The 17,683-nt window shown below is 37.3% G+C and overlaps 1 protein-coding gene across 1 annotated transcript in view; it reads right to left on the bottom strand.

The window, feature by feature from the left end:
• Nucleotides 1–12,061: 12,061 nt before the first annotated feature.
• Nucleotides 12,062–17,683, bottom strand: part of VPS39 (VPS39 subunit of HOPS complex) — a 28,543-nt gene continuing 22,921 nt past the window's right edge. The window contains exons 21-25 of the mRNA XM_070939922.1: nt 17,024–17,069; nt 15,028–15,177; nt 14,502–14,636; nt 14,219–14,310; nt 12,062–12,857 (exon numbers count right to left, since the gene is read on the bottom strand). Of these exons, the coding sequence (XP_070796023.1) occupies nt 12,782–12,857; nt 14,219–14,310; nt 14,502–14,636; nt 15,028–15,177; nt 17,024–17,069 (499 nt within the window). The 3' untranslated portion in view covers nt 12,062–12,781. The remainder of the gene's footprint in view (nt 12,858–14,218; nt 14,311–14,501; nt 14,637–15,027; nt 15,178–17,023; nt 17,070–17,683) is intronic.

Genomic DNA, 17,683 nt, shown 5'->3' with positions numbered 1-17,683 from the left:
CGGACCGAGAGGCGGGAAGGGGGAGGCGGGGGGCGTGGTTTGGAGCAGAGCAAGTGCGGGTCCGCTCTGGCTGGCGCGCTTGGGCTTCCGCGGGGAAGCTTCAGCTGCAGAGACTGAGAAAGGGACCCCTTTCGTTTTCTTTCCCCTTGGTAAAGCTTGTTCTTCCAGAGTTTGGGCAACTTTAGCACCGGCGGGGTTTTACCTTTCCTGCAAAACAACCGCCTCCCCGGAAGTTTGGATTCGTGACATAATAATTCAAGATGACAGGAGCACTGCGGCGTTTGCAAGATGTTATCCTACGTAAGTACCTGCACGAACGCACATACCCAAATAAGAATGTATTTATTTATCCATTCATTCATTTTACTTTACTTTTCCGAACTGGCCGGATCAACAGTTTCTGTACAATGGCTGTACAATGCACCCATCAATAAATCACAGCATTCCCCAACCCTCACTAAAATAAAAACACTAAATAGAATTAATATAAATAAAGGCTTGGCTATTATTCGTTGTTGGGATGATTTTCAGTGCCTTCCAGGAGACCAGAACTGAATTGGACAAGTATATCTGGAGAAATGGCAAGATATTTCCTAATACGGGAGTGAGCCACCTTAGAGAAGACCTGCCTTCTGGCCCAAATGCTTTTATCTTTCACGAATGGGATTTGAGGCTGTTGGAATAAGGAAGGACAGAGATTCCCTTGCATAAGGCAGCCCTTGATATATTGAATACCACATTGTACAAGGGATAAGTAGCCCTTTGAACTAGACTTGGAAGCCTCCTGAAAACCAGTATAATGGCCACAAAATAGTAGTTATTCTATAGTTGCAGATTTCTCCTGATTTGAGGTCTGGCTGCTGAATTCTGTACCCGTTGATACATTCAAGTCATCTTAAAGGCAATCACGTATAGTGTGTTGCATGGTGATCAAAGCATGAATTGCCATTGTTGATCCTTCTTTATCTACTTATGGCCATAGCTGGACACAGAACCTTTGGCCACAGCTTCTACCTGCTGTTCAAGGAGGAATAAATAACCTCCAAGTTACTTACCTATAGTGATTAATATCATCTGATAAAAACATCTCAGAATCTGGGATTGGTTCAAAATATAGCAATTGCTTATTGATTTGACACCAATCTTCATGATAATATTTTATGGATCCTGTATTGCAGTATCTGCATTGGCTTTCACTCAAGTTTCCAAAAAGCAGTCAAAATAGTTTTTATTCATAAAGTCCAGGTTATAACAACAGGATTTAACTGATCCAAGAAAGTCCTCCCAAGAAAAGCTGCTCATGGTATCCCATTTTTTGAAGAGAGGAATGGCTGACAATTGGGATGGTTGATGCTTTTCAGTCATGGTATTTATATTATGAACTCACTTCCTTTTAGAAATTAAACTGGTCCCTCTCTGAGATGACCTAGTCCAGTGATGGCGAACCTTTTCAGCACTGAGTGCCAAAAGGGTCATGCTGAAACATCGTGTGTACGCTTGTCGGGGTTACGCTCTGGAAAAGCTGAACTTTCGGGTTCTAGCATGCATGCACGCCCGACGATCAGCTAGCCAGCATGCCATGTGCAGGCCGGTTTTCAGCACTTCCGTGCATGCGAAGGGATTGCGCTCCGGAAAAGCTGAATTTCTGGGTTCTGGCGTGCATGCACACCCGACACTCAGCTGGACAGCGCACATGCACACTCCGGTTTTTGGCACTGCCATGCGCACAGAGGACAGTTGATCGTCGCGCATCCATGCAGACCAGAAACCCAGAAGACAAACAGGTAAGGCCAAGCGTGTCAGGCAACATGGCTTTGCGTGCCACTTTGGGCACGTGTGCCATAGGTTCGCCATCACAGATCTAATCCTTAAAAACTAGTCCTTAAAAACCTGTGATGAAGTTTTTAAGGACTAGCTTCCTGTGGGAGTGTTTGTTGACCACCTTAACTTATTTAAGAAACATTAGCTATTATATTATTGGTTGGTCTTGTGGGTATTGTGTTGTGTGATTTATTTTTATTTTTTTTTTGTTTATTGCATACATTTTTATTGTTTTTTTAATATGTTGTTATAATCCAAATTTGAATCTTGAAGATTTGGTAGCAAGGACATGAGAACTGAAATAAATAGTGACACAAACCTGCTGCTTCGGGGGGGGTGTCACCTTTTGTTAAATAAAGACCAGATCTGAAATTTCTGGAGTGCAAAAATATTTATGAATGAGCCATCTTGCTCAGACTTCAGATGAGGTTTTTTTCCTTGCTTTCCAAGCTCTTTAACAGTTCAATCCCCAAAGAATCTTCAGACCAGCTTGGGATAATGAGGTGTAACACACACTGATGTTATGGTACCTCACCCCAAGCCAACAGATGACCTTTCTTAGTAGTTTCAAAAAGATATTAAATAATATGGGGAAAAGATCTGAGCTCCAAATTATTCCACAGTGTAGCAATCATGGGCTCAATCACTCTTTCTCCCTATCAGCTAGAATCCCATGCAGATAAAAATAGAGCTGCTGCAAGAGTTACTGCTGCAACTCTCAACTCTTGTAATTGGTCCAAAAAGATACGGTGATTGATAGTATCAAAACCTAGACAATAGCCTGAGAAAAACAGCAACAAAGCAGTCTAAGACATGAAGATCAGCCTCATTTATTTATTTATTTATTTATTGGTTCGATTTATATGCCGCCCTTTTCCGGAGACTCAGGGCGGCTTACAATGCGTTAAGCAATAGCCTTCATACTTTTATATATACCTGCTTAGTAGGGCTTTCGCCTCCCCCCCAAGCGGTGTTCTTTTTTATACAAAGTCAGCTTATTGCCCCCACAAACCAGGTCCTCATTTTACCTACCTTGCAAGGATGGAAGGCTGAGTCAACCTTGAGCCTGGTGAGATTTGAACTTGCAGTAATTGCAGGCAGCTGGTGTTACTTAACAGTGCTTTAGTCTGCTGCGCCACCAAGGCTACTTGGTATTTGAAATTAGACCAGCCCAGATACCAGACACTAAAAAAAACCTACACATGAAACAGCATTGTGTCAAATTAGCAATAAGCTTTTCAACAACTTGCAGTGGCTACTTTAAGAAAATATAAGTTTAAATCCACATTGTAACCTGTAAATAAATGTGTTGTGGCCCCGCCCTCTGAGCCTGTCCCATGAGTCAGCCAGGCCTCCCTCTCCAGGCCCCTCCCCTCTGGCATTGTCTCAAGTGGCGGCCGAGGGAGAGGAGACAGCTGATTCGGATCAGAGTGATGAAGAAACATCATTCCTGGACGCACACCTCCGAAGGCGTGATAAACGTTTGCAGCAGCTTAGGAGGCGTGCTAGGGATTAGAACTGAGTCACTGGACCACACCCCAGAGACTATATAATAGAGGGTCGTGGTCAAGGATCCTTGTGACGAACAAAGCAAACCTTGGATAGTCACTAAAGCCTCGTCCGGAACTGCTGAGAGAAAGATTTAAAGTGTCGGACATTTGGACTCTTGAGTATTTATCTTTCTGTTTTACTTTGAAAATAAAGTCACTTGGCAGACGGTGTGTCTATCGCTGCCAAGTGGGAGATAAGACCTGGGTGCGTTCCAAAGTGTTTCCTTAACCCTCGACTGGCTGTGTTGGTGTGTGTGTGGGTACGGGGACAGATCAAAATGTATTCAGTAGCTCAAAAAGTCATCTTCCCAAACAATGAATGAAGTAGGCAATATTAACATTAAACTTCCAGGTTTATTTTATGCACATGGAACACAGAAACACATTATTTATTTATTTATTTGTTTAAATTTCTATACCGCCCTTCTCCAATATAGGACTCAGGGCGGTGAACAGCCAAAGTAAAAACAAGACATACATACAAAACATACAAAATCTAAAAACTGATTAAAATAATTAAATATTTTGGCCGTAATTAAAACGATTCCAATTTAAAATCAGTTTAAAATTTGACTCAAGCCAGCCCAGCTAGTTGAAATAAATGGGTTTTCAGGGCCCGACGAAAAATCCGGAGGTCTGTTATTATACGTAACTCTGGGGGGAGGTTGTTCCAGAGGGTGGGCAGAGAAGGCTCTCCCCCTGGGGGTCGCCAGCCGACATTGTCTGGCGGACGACACCCTGAGGAGGCCCACTCTGTGTGAGCGTACTGGCCGGTGGGAGGCTATTGGTGGCAGAAGGCGGTCTCGTAAGTACCCCGGCCCTAAGCCATGGAGCGCTTTAAAGGTGGTCACCAACACCTTGAAGCGCACCCGGAAGACCACCGGGAGCCAGTGCAGCTCGCGCAGGAGAGGTGTCACGTGGGAGCGGCTCCTCGCCCCCATAATCCCCCGCGCGGCCGCGTTCTGGACCAGCTGGAGCCTCCGGGTGCACCCCAGGGGGAGCCCCATGTAGAGAGCGTTGCAGTAGTCCAGGCGGGAAGTGACGAGTGCCTGAGTGACTGTGCGTAGGGAGTCCCGATCTAGAAAGGGGCACAACTGGCGTATCAGGCGAACCTGATAGAAAGCCCCCCTGGCCACGGCCGTCAAATGATCTTCTAAAGACAGCCGTGCGTCCAGGAGGACGCCCAAGTTACGAGCCCTCTCCGTGGGGGCGAGTGATTCACCCCCAATAGCCAGCGATGGCATCAGCTGGCTATATCGGGACGCCGGAAGCCACAGCCACTCGGTCTTGGAGGGGTTGAGTCGGAGACTGTTTCTCCCCATCCAGGCCCGCACGGCCTCCAGGCACTGGGACATCACTTCAAGGGCATCATTGGGGTGGCCTGGGGTGGAGATGTACACATTACAAAAGGAAAAGGGATTTGTTTAGAATGTTTAGTGCCATGATGGCGAACCTATTGCACGAGTGCCACAGGTGGCACACAGCGCCCTCTGTAGGCATGCAAGCCGTCGCCCCAGTTCAGCTCCACTGCGCATGCGCGCAGGCCTCCTACCGGCCAGCTTGTTGTCGAGTCTCTGCCATGCATGCAGGGGGGCGGAGTGCATGCAGGGGTCCATGCGCACATGGGTGGGGGGCTAGGCATGGATGCACAGTGTGGGATGAATGCGCAGGGGCCGCACACATATCGCATTTTGGGGATTCATACATGCATGCATGCACGCATGTGTGTACATGCTTTAGGCACTCGGTCTGGAAAAAATTAGCCATCACTGGTTTAGTGCATGATGCAGCATAATAATATTGTCATTTTTAAAACACAAAAGATGGAGAGTAGGGGAAAGTGTCTAATCAGCTAGGGAATGTCAAAAAAACCCATTTGAAATATAGCAGGATTCGTTTCCTGGAGAAACAAGAACTGCAGAGTAGAATTAAAGAGGGAACAGAACAAGAATTGGGGTTCCTGTAAAAGAGGGCACAAGATTATCTTCGCATTTATTGATCAAGGTTATGTTTACACAATGTTCAGTTAACAAGTGTATACTCACTGCTATCTTCCTTTTCCATTGTGTAGAGAGATGTTTGAATTATAACCTGGATTTATTGTATTATCTAGATCCAGACTCATCACCATTTTGGGTTTACCAAAACCATACTCTATTAAATACAAGCTTTGCCATTAGGACTTAAACTAAGAACTGCATAGGCATTGTGATGACTCATTAACTAGAAATTTGCTTCTGTTGTGAACATCATAGCCTGGAAATTAAAAAGTTACCGTATTTGGCAGATAGCCAATCCTTGAGAATGTTTATTTTAAATCCAAATTGAATTGAAACCAAACATTATCACCCCTGTATGGATTCCAAGAATATTGTCCAAAAGTCCAAACTTTAAAAGTTTGAATATGCTCTTGTGGTAATGAAGACAATCTGTTATTATTAGGCTTCCTGGGCCCAACAATTTCTTAATCAGCTTATTAATAGCTAATATCTAACTTAAGATCTTAGGAAATTATTTCACTTAAATGTGAGGTCCCTATTTAAAACCCAAAACTATTGGATTCAGTCAGTCATTCATGAAAAGGATGGGATTGGTAATAACTTTAGTGAACCTTGATTTTTCAGGGTGATGGTGGAATGGTGAAATGGCACAAACTGGATATGAGTCAGTCATTTTCAAAGCTATTTTCAAAGCTATCTTTTTTTAATGCACTTTCTTCAGTGATACTATCACGCAATTCCTCTGAAAGTTCTCTAGAAAAGTTTTCATAACTGGATACCATTCAAACACCAAGGATTCAGGTCACATATCTTCCCATATATACTATTCCTAGCCATAGAACTCAGGAGGCAGCAATTCCTTCAGCTGATGTTTCAACTCAATGAGTTGTATAAAGGAAGCCAGCTGAATTAAATCCAGAATGGAGGTGTTGTAAGTGGACCTCCGGAATGGAGTTCAACCTGTTCTGAAGTCATTGCATTCCTCGTAAAAGAGCATATCTAGAGCATAGCAGGTAGGGAATTCTGAGAGTTGAAGTCCACGTCTTAAAAATTGCTGAGGTCAAGAAAGATTCTCAGATCATAGTGGCAACAAATAGTTTGGCATGATAATGTTTAAGAGAGCTTTCCTAAGCCACTTAAACCTGGTAAATTATCCATGGCTATTTCAATGTGCTCTCTAAGGTATTTTTCATCAGATTTCAATTTATATTTTAACTATCTTGAGTAGAAACAATATTATCACTTATGTAGTAGGTCTCGACGAAGCTCTTTGGAAATGAGTCAAGTAATTTTTTATTCCAAAGTCAGATTTTCTATCTTCCATTATCAAACACAAGAGATGGCATTACTAGGTTAAAGTACCAGAACCTAATTATTTTATGCAATAAATAAGAGATAAAGGAATCATGCAAAATTGGAATTGAAAAAAATGACAAGCATGCTAACAGAACTGCTTATGGAGTGTTGATAACTTCATAGTTTGCTTGGAATACATAAAACCAATCTTACAAAAATGCAACCTGGGTCCCAAATGCCAATGTAAGCCTTCACAGTCTCAAATGTTCTGAATATCAGATGAAACAGTTTTTCTATTAAAACAAAACAAAACCTAATTATAGAGAAAGATTTTCCCCAGAAGCTTTCACTTTCACTCAAATAGGGAGAAAAAAATAGAAACATTCTAATAAATTATACATATTTAGTGCCTTTTTATTCTGGATCCGGAACATTTTTTATCTTCATTTTTCTTTGCTTCAAAAATATTTTACTTATTTTTTTTTCTTCATAGTGGCTTACAAAACATTTTTAAACAAAATTCCAAACTAGCAATATATATAGCAATATAAAGCACATCTATAAAACATAAAATACATAATGTGCAAAATAAAATGTTAAGTGTAGTGATTTATTCAACAAAATCCAAACATCAAAAATAAGATTATTCAGGTTTTTATTTCTTTATTTATTCATTTCATTTATACACCATCCATTTTACTATCCAAAGTGACTCTGGTGGTTTGGTTCCAGAATAAGGGTGGGGAGCAAACTGTATTTTTTAAATAACAGCAATAATTGCTGCTTACATTAAAAAAAATAATTTTATATACAAATCGAGAGACTGTAAAAGGTTACTTTAACTTTTTAAGTATATCCAATTTCATTTTTACACTATTATGATAATATGAAGAATGTATCTTTTCCTCACAAATGCAATGGGGAAGTTGATAAAGCTACAGAGACTATACTGTTTTTATACAGAAGCCGTTCTCTACTTTCCTTATAAACTGTTCAATGTATTTGTTTTGAATCCTGACTTTCATTCTTTGCCACCTTATTAAATCAAGTAAGAACATTACTTTTCTCCAGTAAAAATATTTGCCCTATTGAGGCCGTCATATAATTTCAGAACTAAAATCTATGCAAAGTATGGTAATTCAAAGACAAAATAATACAAAAGGCAATACTGTTACCTCACTCAAGAATTCCCCATGTGACAAAGGAACAGAAGTACATGTTAATACTTGCACCATGTCAGTGCAATATGATGAATCCCCATCTTATAGGGAGCAATGACATCATTGGAGAAGTTCAGGGATGAAATTGCTAAACATTAGATAGTTTGAAATTATAACAAATGCATTACAAGATGGACCCTCCAAGTTAGTCAACACACCCCGAAGAAGAAAATTTTAACAAGTATATTGAATAATTTATACAAGTTCACTTATGTTGGCCTACTTCTGTTATGCTTAAAATTAACATTTGCCTTAAGCAATCACTACCTCAATAATTATAAATTACATTTAAATAATGAAATGTTGCTTATAACTCACTAGATACTTGTAGAACTATATATTGCACAGGTATATTTAAATAACAGGTACAATTAATTTTAGAGATCAGGTATGTCAATAGTGACTGGATTCACATACCACATTAAATCGTAATTTGCTAACTAGTTTATTGAAAAAATACAATTGGCTGGGTTACCATAATTCAGTAAATTATAAAGCATTATTTAAACCACAATGGCCAAGTTCACACAAGGTAATCAAAGCTAAACAACAACAAAACCCTGGCACAGCATGATGTATGAATCTAATAGTGTGTTATGTGAACATATTAACATTGTTTTCGTAAATCACAAAAATATATTACTATATAATGCACAGCGTACATCAGTTTTCAACTAGCCGTTAGATTGAGAGAAATAAGGTCATTTATAAGCATACCAAGGAAATCAAAGAAAAAAAAGTTTTGATACTCTTGACTGGTGCCTATGGCTTCTGAAGCCACTATGTTATTTTGGTATAAATATAGCCACTTCATAGTCTTCATTGTGAGATAGTTTCAGCAAGAGCATAAATTGCAAAGAAGTTTATTTATGTGGAAGCTATTTATTGCACAATTTTCTAAGCATCTATTTCTCCATTAGACAGAAAAAAACTGGAACAGCTGAACTATTGACAGATATTACTGTCACACAACAATTACAGTGTGTCTACTTTGGATATTGGTGTACATCAAGAATTGATTTAAATTTTGATCATGTTACTGCGGGGATGCTGTGATGGTCATAAGTGGGAAGACTGGTCTTTTAAAAAATATTTTATTAAATGTATCTCAGTATAAAATACAAATGAAAATGAAAATAGTGAGAAAAGGGGGAAGGAGAAAAGGGGAAAGAAAGAAATGTAAGCTGCGGGGAGGAAGAAAGCAGTATTTTCCAATTATTCACCACAGCAGAATGGTCATAACAACATCTTAGCTTTTGCATATTCAGTATATACCAGCCATTGCTATAACAAGAAAACCTTGTCTAATCAGTAAATCCCAAAGTCAAAGTTTCATATTTTTCTATCGCAAGCACAAAATTCAGAAGCTGTTTCCAGATAGAAACAAGTTAGATTTATTCTTTTCTTTGATTAAAAATGTTAATTTGGTCATCTTTACTTGTTCTAATTTTTCCAACCACTTTTCCACTATGGAAATTAATGTACCTTTCCATTTGTAAACATAAAGCATTCTTACTGCTATCCACATGTGTAACAACTATGTTCCATTTTTTTCAAGTTCTTTGTCCATTAAATCTAGAAGTCTCTGCTTTTATTTCTATATTCATTTTAAGAATCTTCTATATTAAAATATGAATCTTTCCCCAGTATATCTTTGCTTTGTCACAAGTTCACCAAAGATGGTAGAAAATTCTTTTTACATTTCTAGCATACATCTTTGACAATTTATCAGGTGTTAAATATCAATGATTAATCATTTTATTAAAAAATTCTTTCAAGTTATAATTAATGTAAATTTTAAATCCTTTGCCCACATGCATTCCCATTGAAGAGGACTAGTCTTAAGTCACCTATTTCAATGCAATCATAACTTCAAATGGTTACTAAATGAATCATCACAATCTGAAGATTAACTTTGTCAGCTTAGGGAAGTGATTGGGACACATAAATCAGCTGGTTTTTTTACAAATTACATTTGCAAGTAGAAACTGAGGCGCTTCTCATATTCCAAAAGAGAAAAAAAAAAATACTGAAAGAAAATAAAGTGATCCTGAACCAAAATGATTAATAAAATGAGATCTCATTTTTCAACTGAAGAAAAGCTCCCACTTGCTCACTTCATTACAGGGTATGAATAAACCGGGTCCAATTTGTATTTCCTGGCGGTTTCACAATGGCTCATTGACTTTACTTTCAACATATGCTCAGTCTCTAAAAGCAGAGCCTGATCTTCATTTTTTAAAATATTGTATACAGAACACAAGGTCAGATGTACAGTGAGAAATTTACTATATTTATGCACATTAAATGCTCTGAATATGAAAAGAGAAATCATAGTATTTTTCCTGAAGAACTCAGCTCATTTCCCCCTGAATAACCAGATCCACTAGATCAATAGGCTGCCTAGAATGCTACTTTCTCCTTCTCTTCTAGCTTATGATAAAACTGGTTTAGAAATGTAAAGGGAATGTTTCTTTAAGGATTTATTTTCAACATCAACAGCATCTTTTTAAAAAGATAATAAAACCATGGTTAAAAATATAGATAATACAAACTAAATAGCTACCCTTATCTAGGTTCAGAATCAGGTCTGGTTAATAATTGGAAAGGAGAGCTTTTATGCGTGTCTATCTGTATAACAATATTCAGTTTGCCATAGGTTACAGGGCTATAAATTAGACGGAGCAGGTGAAAACCATCCCAAAAGGTGACAAGCTGCAAACCACTTCTGTATTCCTGTGGAGAACAAAAGGCCAGACATTTAAATTTGAGAACAAATTGAACAAGACTTTATCTACAAGTTAAACTGAACTTCATCAATGAAGGCAAGTAAAGTTAAGATGAACTTCATAAACTTGTACAGCAGTTTAAGAGAGATATTCCTGAACAGAAGTTTTTAGAACTTCACTATCAGCACGATACTTATTTCACACTAAACTCTTGGACAGTACTTACACACACCACTGATTTCAAACAGGAAATACAGGGAAAAACAGATAGCAGTGCCAATTTCTCAAAACATTATACTTTATTGCTTCAAAGGAGCCCGCTGTACAATTGGTGAGTCCCATATTCTTATACAAGGCTACCAGCAGGCAATAAAAACACAAGCAACATCTCCTCCAAGGATACAGGAAGCTGAACCAAGGCACATAAAAACTTTGCTGTGAAGGAAAAACAAAATACTTACCAGAAGCCTCAATGGCTCACTATTTTCTTGGCAGCAAACACACTTTAAAGTGTGTCAGAATGGTCAGCAAAGCTCATAATTTGTTTCGCAATAATTGTCCTTTGTCCTTTGTTAATCTCCAAAAAGTTATCTGCTCTATTTTATAAAGGTTTTTGAGTATAAACGCGCAAAATCCAATAGCTCTGTATTTCTTCCATGTGAAGAAGAGAATTACTTTGTTCTACACACACACACACACACTGAAAATGGTACTTAATTTTACAAATGAATGAATCCTAGAACCTGCAGTAATATTGAATTAACTGCACATAATCAGAAAGAGATATGCTCTCTGGAATCGACTCCATTGGAAATATAATAAAGGTTATCAGGAAAACAAATATTACAAAATACCAAGCTGTTTTTGCAGTATATTATGTTCTAAATTTCTCCTTGTTCATTTCTAACCATAACAAGCATATATTATAACTGAAATTCAAACATTATAAAAAGAAAATCTTAACCAACTTTTCTTGGGCCATCCTTACATTTTAAGCCAGCTCAGTAAATGGATCATGTGCCTCAATTGCATTATCAATTTTACAAAATACAATAAAGTAAAACAACACCGAATTAAATTGAAGTAATTCCACATTTAGCTCCTGAGTTTATCTTTATGTGAATACTCCCAACCTTATCCCTTCACAACAAAGATTTAAACTCCAATATGTAACAGTAAGCAGTTTCTTCCAACATAAAAAAGTGATTTAGGTACATCAAGCAACCAAAGAGCACCAATCTGAACAGGTATAAGAAATTCAAAATACTGACATTAAATAAGCGTCTGCTTTTACCTGAAGGGGGAAGTGCACAAAAGGCTTAAATATTTCACTACAATGTTGTTTTTAAACAGAGATCAGATGTTCCAGCAATATGAAAACCTGCCCTCTTTAAAATCTCAAAAGATCACTTTTTTCTCTTTTCTGTAAAAAGTGCAAGTGCTAGTTTTCCTTCAAAAACTGTTGCCATTTTTATTACGCTCATAATGTTAGTGACAAAACACAGTGCAAATAGTAAGCCCATTTGTATTTTCAAAAAAAAATTAAACCAAAAGTACCAACTCTGATCATATTGTATGAGATTAGTTCCTTTGGAACTATTACTGCTGATAATCTCTTCAGATACAAAGTTTTCTTATCAGTATCTACTTTTTTTCCAATATCAGAAGGAAAGGAAATCTAAGTATAGCCTTTTTTGGTAGTACCTGCCTCCAAATGGCTGATGAAAGTAGATTTTAATACAACACTGATAAAATGTAAGATTTTTTTCTCAACTTGGATCTGAATGATGACTTGTACCGAAAATGCTTTTGCTCCTGTCATTAATGTTTAGCATCAGTTTTCCTTTAATAGGAATTCCTATAAATCTGGAGTGTAACAGCAAGCCATTACATATTTAGTTTGCATTCTTCCTCAAACTGAAGTACTATGAGGTTAACCTGCCACTAAGTGTATCTAACTATATTTTAAACCAGTTTTTTTGTTGTTGTTCAGTCCACGCTGGGCAAATTAGAAATCATCCAGTGAAGCAATGGAGGGCTCAAGCTGTTTGCAAGCAACATGCCTCAGAAGATTCTTTAGAGAAATCAAACTGCTTATCAAATGTTCTTTCTCTTGCCATATGATCATTGTAACCATCTAGTTCATGTAATGCGTGGCAATGCTTTCAGGTATCCATTGAGCCAACATCTTTGGAGCAGAAATAATGCACAACAACTGCATTAGGAAACCGGGCAAAGGCACTATAAGCAGAAAAGAAAACAGTGTATCAGTTTAAATATAGAATTTTATACTAATTATTTCTGGTGCTCCTTATAAAACAGCACTAATTTGTCCTGCCATTTTTACACATATGCGACAGATACCTCTTACATAAATCAATTCTTTCCATAGGTATATTTGCAATAATATCTCTTTTTGTTGAAATTTTTAATGCCTTACTCCAATGTCTTTGTCCCTTTGTGTTTATGTAAAGCACTATGTACTTATGTACAGTAGTGCTTTCCTTCTGTGGTTGCAAATAATAGCTTTACTTTTTTAATTACAAAGCTATTTGGAAGAAAGTTTGGATCCCAGACAAATGCTGCCAACTTCATAAAGCTATGTACAGAGTGGGAAGCTATAATGTTGTGAAGCAGGACTCTATAAGATAATATGGAAGGACATAAGAGTGATTTATAACTGAACAACCAGATTTAAAAACTGAATACAAGATGAAAATTGCAGTCTATAAAACAGAAGGAAGGCAAAATCCTACCATGTATAAACAGCCCAATAATAAAGAATATGGTGGTGAAACTAGCACCCTTTTTGAAAGTAAAAATGCTAAGTTATATAATAATGGCCTAAACAGGTTGCAGCATCTGGCTGATCCTGTTTGGGCTCCAAAGCTAATCAAGGTTGTACTTTGTTAATATTTTGATGGAAGGCCACCAGGGAATCCTGAGCTACAGGCTTGACTGGGAAGTTGAAAAAACACCCTAGAAAGCAACAGCAAACCAGCTCTGTAATGTTGCCACAAAATTTATAACTGAATATGTCCAGGAGTTACCAGAAGCTGAGATTGATCTGAAGGAGCCTTTAGTTTTTACCGTAGAACATCAGAACAGAATGTGGGACTAAACAAAGAATGTAAACTAGCCGCACTGCTTCTTAAGGAACTGATTCATTCAAGAACATTTTAACACAGTAATCATTTATGACTCAGCTGTAAATCTGAACATATTTGAAGCACATTTCTAATATAAAATAAGAGAGATTTGCAAGCATAAGACCTTGAAAAGAATCGTTTAAATAAAACCTATTTCAAAATTAAAGGATTGACATCACTTAAAAAGGATATAAAATCTAAAGTTATTAAGTCCTTCATTTGAATGACATCTTTCATATATGACTATATTTAAAGGGCTTATATCCTGTATTGCTTCCATGTAAGAAAGACTGCCATTTTACAAGATAAGTTATGAAACTATATATAAGGAAACCAATCTCTCTACGAACATTTCCATAAAAGCAACCAAGGAAAGACTATACTGTCAGAACTCGACAATCTGCAAAAACAGATTGGGCAGCAATCTCGTTTCCTAATAGTAATTTAACATACCTATTTCCAATCTTCTTTTTACACACACCACAAACTTTTTCTTCTGTGATTATACATTTCACCTGCTGATGTAAAATCCGTTCTTCCTGCACCTTTCGCAAAATAAGAATAACTTTAGAAAAGAATAATTCCTTCAAAAGCACGTGAGGCAAAAAAAACAGATATGGTCCTTTAACTAGTATGGGGATATGGGGATCTCTGGAATAACAATAATGTTATCCTGTTCCACGTTTTAGCTTTCGTTCTGATAATCATTGATAAGGAAAAAAAATCTGACACATACTCGCAAGAATTCAGCATGGAGAAGCTTTTTAAGTATCTGATTGAATCGCTTCTTTTGGGCATTTTCTTCAAGGACTTTTTCCAAGAATATTCGGATCTCACTAATTTGAGTATTGGCTGGAAGGAGATTTATTGCCTAGAAATACAATAAAATGATAATGGAAGAAGAAATCACATCAGCAAATAAACAAACAAACAAACAACTAAATAAAAATATGGTTCCAATTTTCTAACTTGCATTTTATTTTACACTAATACTAAGCATGCTAATAAATATAGGAGAAATCTCCAGCCACAATTTATATGTCCATAGATTGGAGATAATAGAATGAATGTTGCAATGTTTTATAAACTCCTTCACTCTCCTTTTGAGAGTGCTTGTAGATGGAGAGTAAGCATTTCAACTAGAACAGCATTCTTTTTATCCAGCACTACAATCTAAAATGTTTCCCATCTAAAAAAGCAAAATTAAGAAAACCTTACTTTAGTAAGGTTTACTAAACCTTACTTTAGTAAGGTTTACTTACTTTAGTAGTGTCCAATTTGCTGTGATGAAGTTCCAAAACCTGCAATGCAGCTTGAAGATTGGCTTGTGGCTCTAAGAGTTCCATCTTGATTGGTCCCAAGCAATGAACGCTAGGTGGTGAAAGATACATTCGGAGCAGAGACAAGTACACCTGTTTCACACAGAACAAACCATTGTGTGAGGTTTTTTTTTAAACCCTCCAAAATAACTTGCTGTTAAGTATGTCTTTCTCCAACAGAGGGAAACCTATTCTAGTTATAATTCTATACAATTGTATAAAAAAGTGGAGCTACAGAGAATGGGTGAAAATATGATTTTAGGTAACAGCAGGTAAACTATCCTCGTGTACTGCTGATATATGAACACTGAAAATAAACAAATAAATACATCTATCCCAAACTGCCAGGATGAAAAAAAAAAGTTTTGACACTTTCAGCCACCACTTTCGGGGCTGTAAAATGGATGCTAACTGGTTCCATATAGCCATAAGCACTCTTAGTTTAAAGTGGATGAAACCAATGGTTTCATTCAGTAGATTGAGATAGTTCTGCCAGAACAGAACTGAGGAGAAAAATGACTCTGGCCTAACATTCTACAAGGAACTATTTATGAAGAATGTTAACGCAGAACATAGTTGGTAGGAATTTACAGAGATAGCTTGGGCTATGTAACACTGATCTTATAAACTACACTGGCTTCTAGATTGGACCTTAAATACCAATATAAAAAAGCAGCTAACCAAATAATAACAATCCATTATTATGTTCTTTATAGCATTTAAGCAACTTTTTAATCCAATGCAAAATTATATTCTTTGATTTGCCAAATTAAATTATTCCTCTATTTCACTATTTTTATTTAATTATTGCATAATGGCTTTTCAAATGAGAGTTCAGTCTCAATCTGCAAATTTATTCCAACAAAATCAATAGATCAATTTTTTGTTGTTGTTGTTGTTGTTAGTTGCGAAGTCATGTCCGACTCATCGCAACTCCATGGACAACATTCCTCTAGGCTTCCTGTCCTCTACTATCCTCCGGAGTCCTTTTAAGCTCGCACCTACTGCTTCAGTGACTCCATCCAGCCACCTCATTCTCTGTCGTCCCCTTCTTCTTTTGCCCTCAATCTTTCCCAGCATTAGGCTCTTCTCCAGTGAGTCCTTCCTTCTCATTAAGTGGCCAAAGTATTTGAGTTTCATCTTCAGGATCTGGCCTTCTAAAGAGCAGTCAGGGTTGATCTCCTCTAGGACTGATCGGTTTGAGTTTGAGTTTATTCGATTTCTATACCGCCCTTCTCCCAAAGGACTCAGGGCGGTGTACAGCCATATTAAAATACATGGATTTATAAAATTTAAAACCAATTAAAATCAATATATAAAATTGGCCCGCAAGTTAAAACATACATACACCCATAATAAAAAATTGTATTAGGCCAGTCCGGCTTGCTGGAATAGGAGGGTCTTAAGTGCACAGCGAAAAGTACGCAGGTCGGGGCTAAGACGGAGCTCTAGGGGCAACTCATTCCAGACGGCTGGTGCCCCCACAGAGAAGGCTCTCCCCCTGGATGTCGCCAGTCGGCATTGTTTGGCCGATGGCACCCTGAGGAGTCCCTCTCTGTGGGAGCGTATTGGCCGGTGGGAGGTTGTTGTTTGATCGCCTTGCAGTCCAAGGGACTCTCAGGAGTCTTCTCTAGCACCATATTCAAAGGCTTCAATTCTTTCGCGCTCAGCCTTCCTTATGGTCCAACTTTCACAGTCATACATTGCAACAGCAAGTGGAAAAGTAATTGGAGCTATTATAATTAGAACTGCAGGAAGGACAATGGTTTAAAGATTCATTCTCATTTTGATCTTACTTCTTCCACATCCCCATGCTGACTATTTATTATTTTTAATAGCACTTCTCTATCATCTGCATTTAATTATGTAGTAAATATCAGATATGTGTTTAATAAACACAGGGCATTAACTTTAAAATGTTGAAAAACAAGTTACTCACATCTTTACTGCCATCTTTGTTTCGGTCATAGTGTTTGTGACAGTAACTGAAAACAACAAAAAGAAATTCAGAGCAAAACCTGAACAGAAGCCTAGCATATTATAAACTACATATTTTGAATTTTAATCAATCAGTTGATAGCAAATGCTAAAGATATTCAAACAGATTTCTCATTTGGCAAAATACTGAACAGGTGTAATTACTCTCGAAAAAACAAGAGTTATTGGAGAATATTTAATTTCATAAAATTAGAGATCTGGTAAATTTTGCTGAATGCATTTTACTGAAGACTTACTTATAAATTCCAACATAATTTCAAAAGAAACAAGTTCAAAATCTCTTAAATGTTATCAACATTTCTCACAACTCTCTTTAAAAACTTCAGAAATTTTGGACAATGATTTCAGATTTTAACTTGAATCTGCCTATATTTCTTTCTTGCTTGGAATCCCTTTCAAATCTGTATCAATAAAAATTCATAGCAAAACCATATAGGTCAGCTATACTTCTTTGAAACTGTATGCAAATTGTAATCTTTCTAGACTGTTGGAGTGAACTGCCAAGATTATCAAAACATTCTTGTTCATTACAGTGACACTGAAACTATTATTATGCACTGTGATTACATAAACTTTAAATTTAGTTTTGCATCAACAACAA

The sequence above is a fragment of the Pituophis catenifer genome, unplaced genomic scaffold (genome assembly GCF_029215685.1).
Source record: "Pituophis catenifer annectens isolate HBS135680 unplaced genomic scaffold, rPitCat1.0.hap2 SCAF_1, whole genome shotgun sequence".
Classification (NCBI taxonomy): Eukaryota; Metazoa; Chordata; class Lepidosauria; order Squamata; family Colubridae; genus Pituophis; species Pituophis catenifer.
Note: the sequence above shows the minus strand (reverse complement) of the source record. Positions and strands in the feature narration are given on the sequence as shown.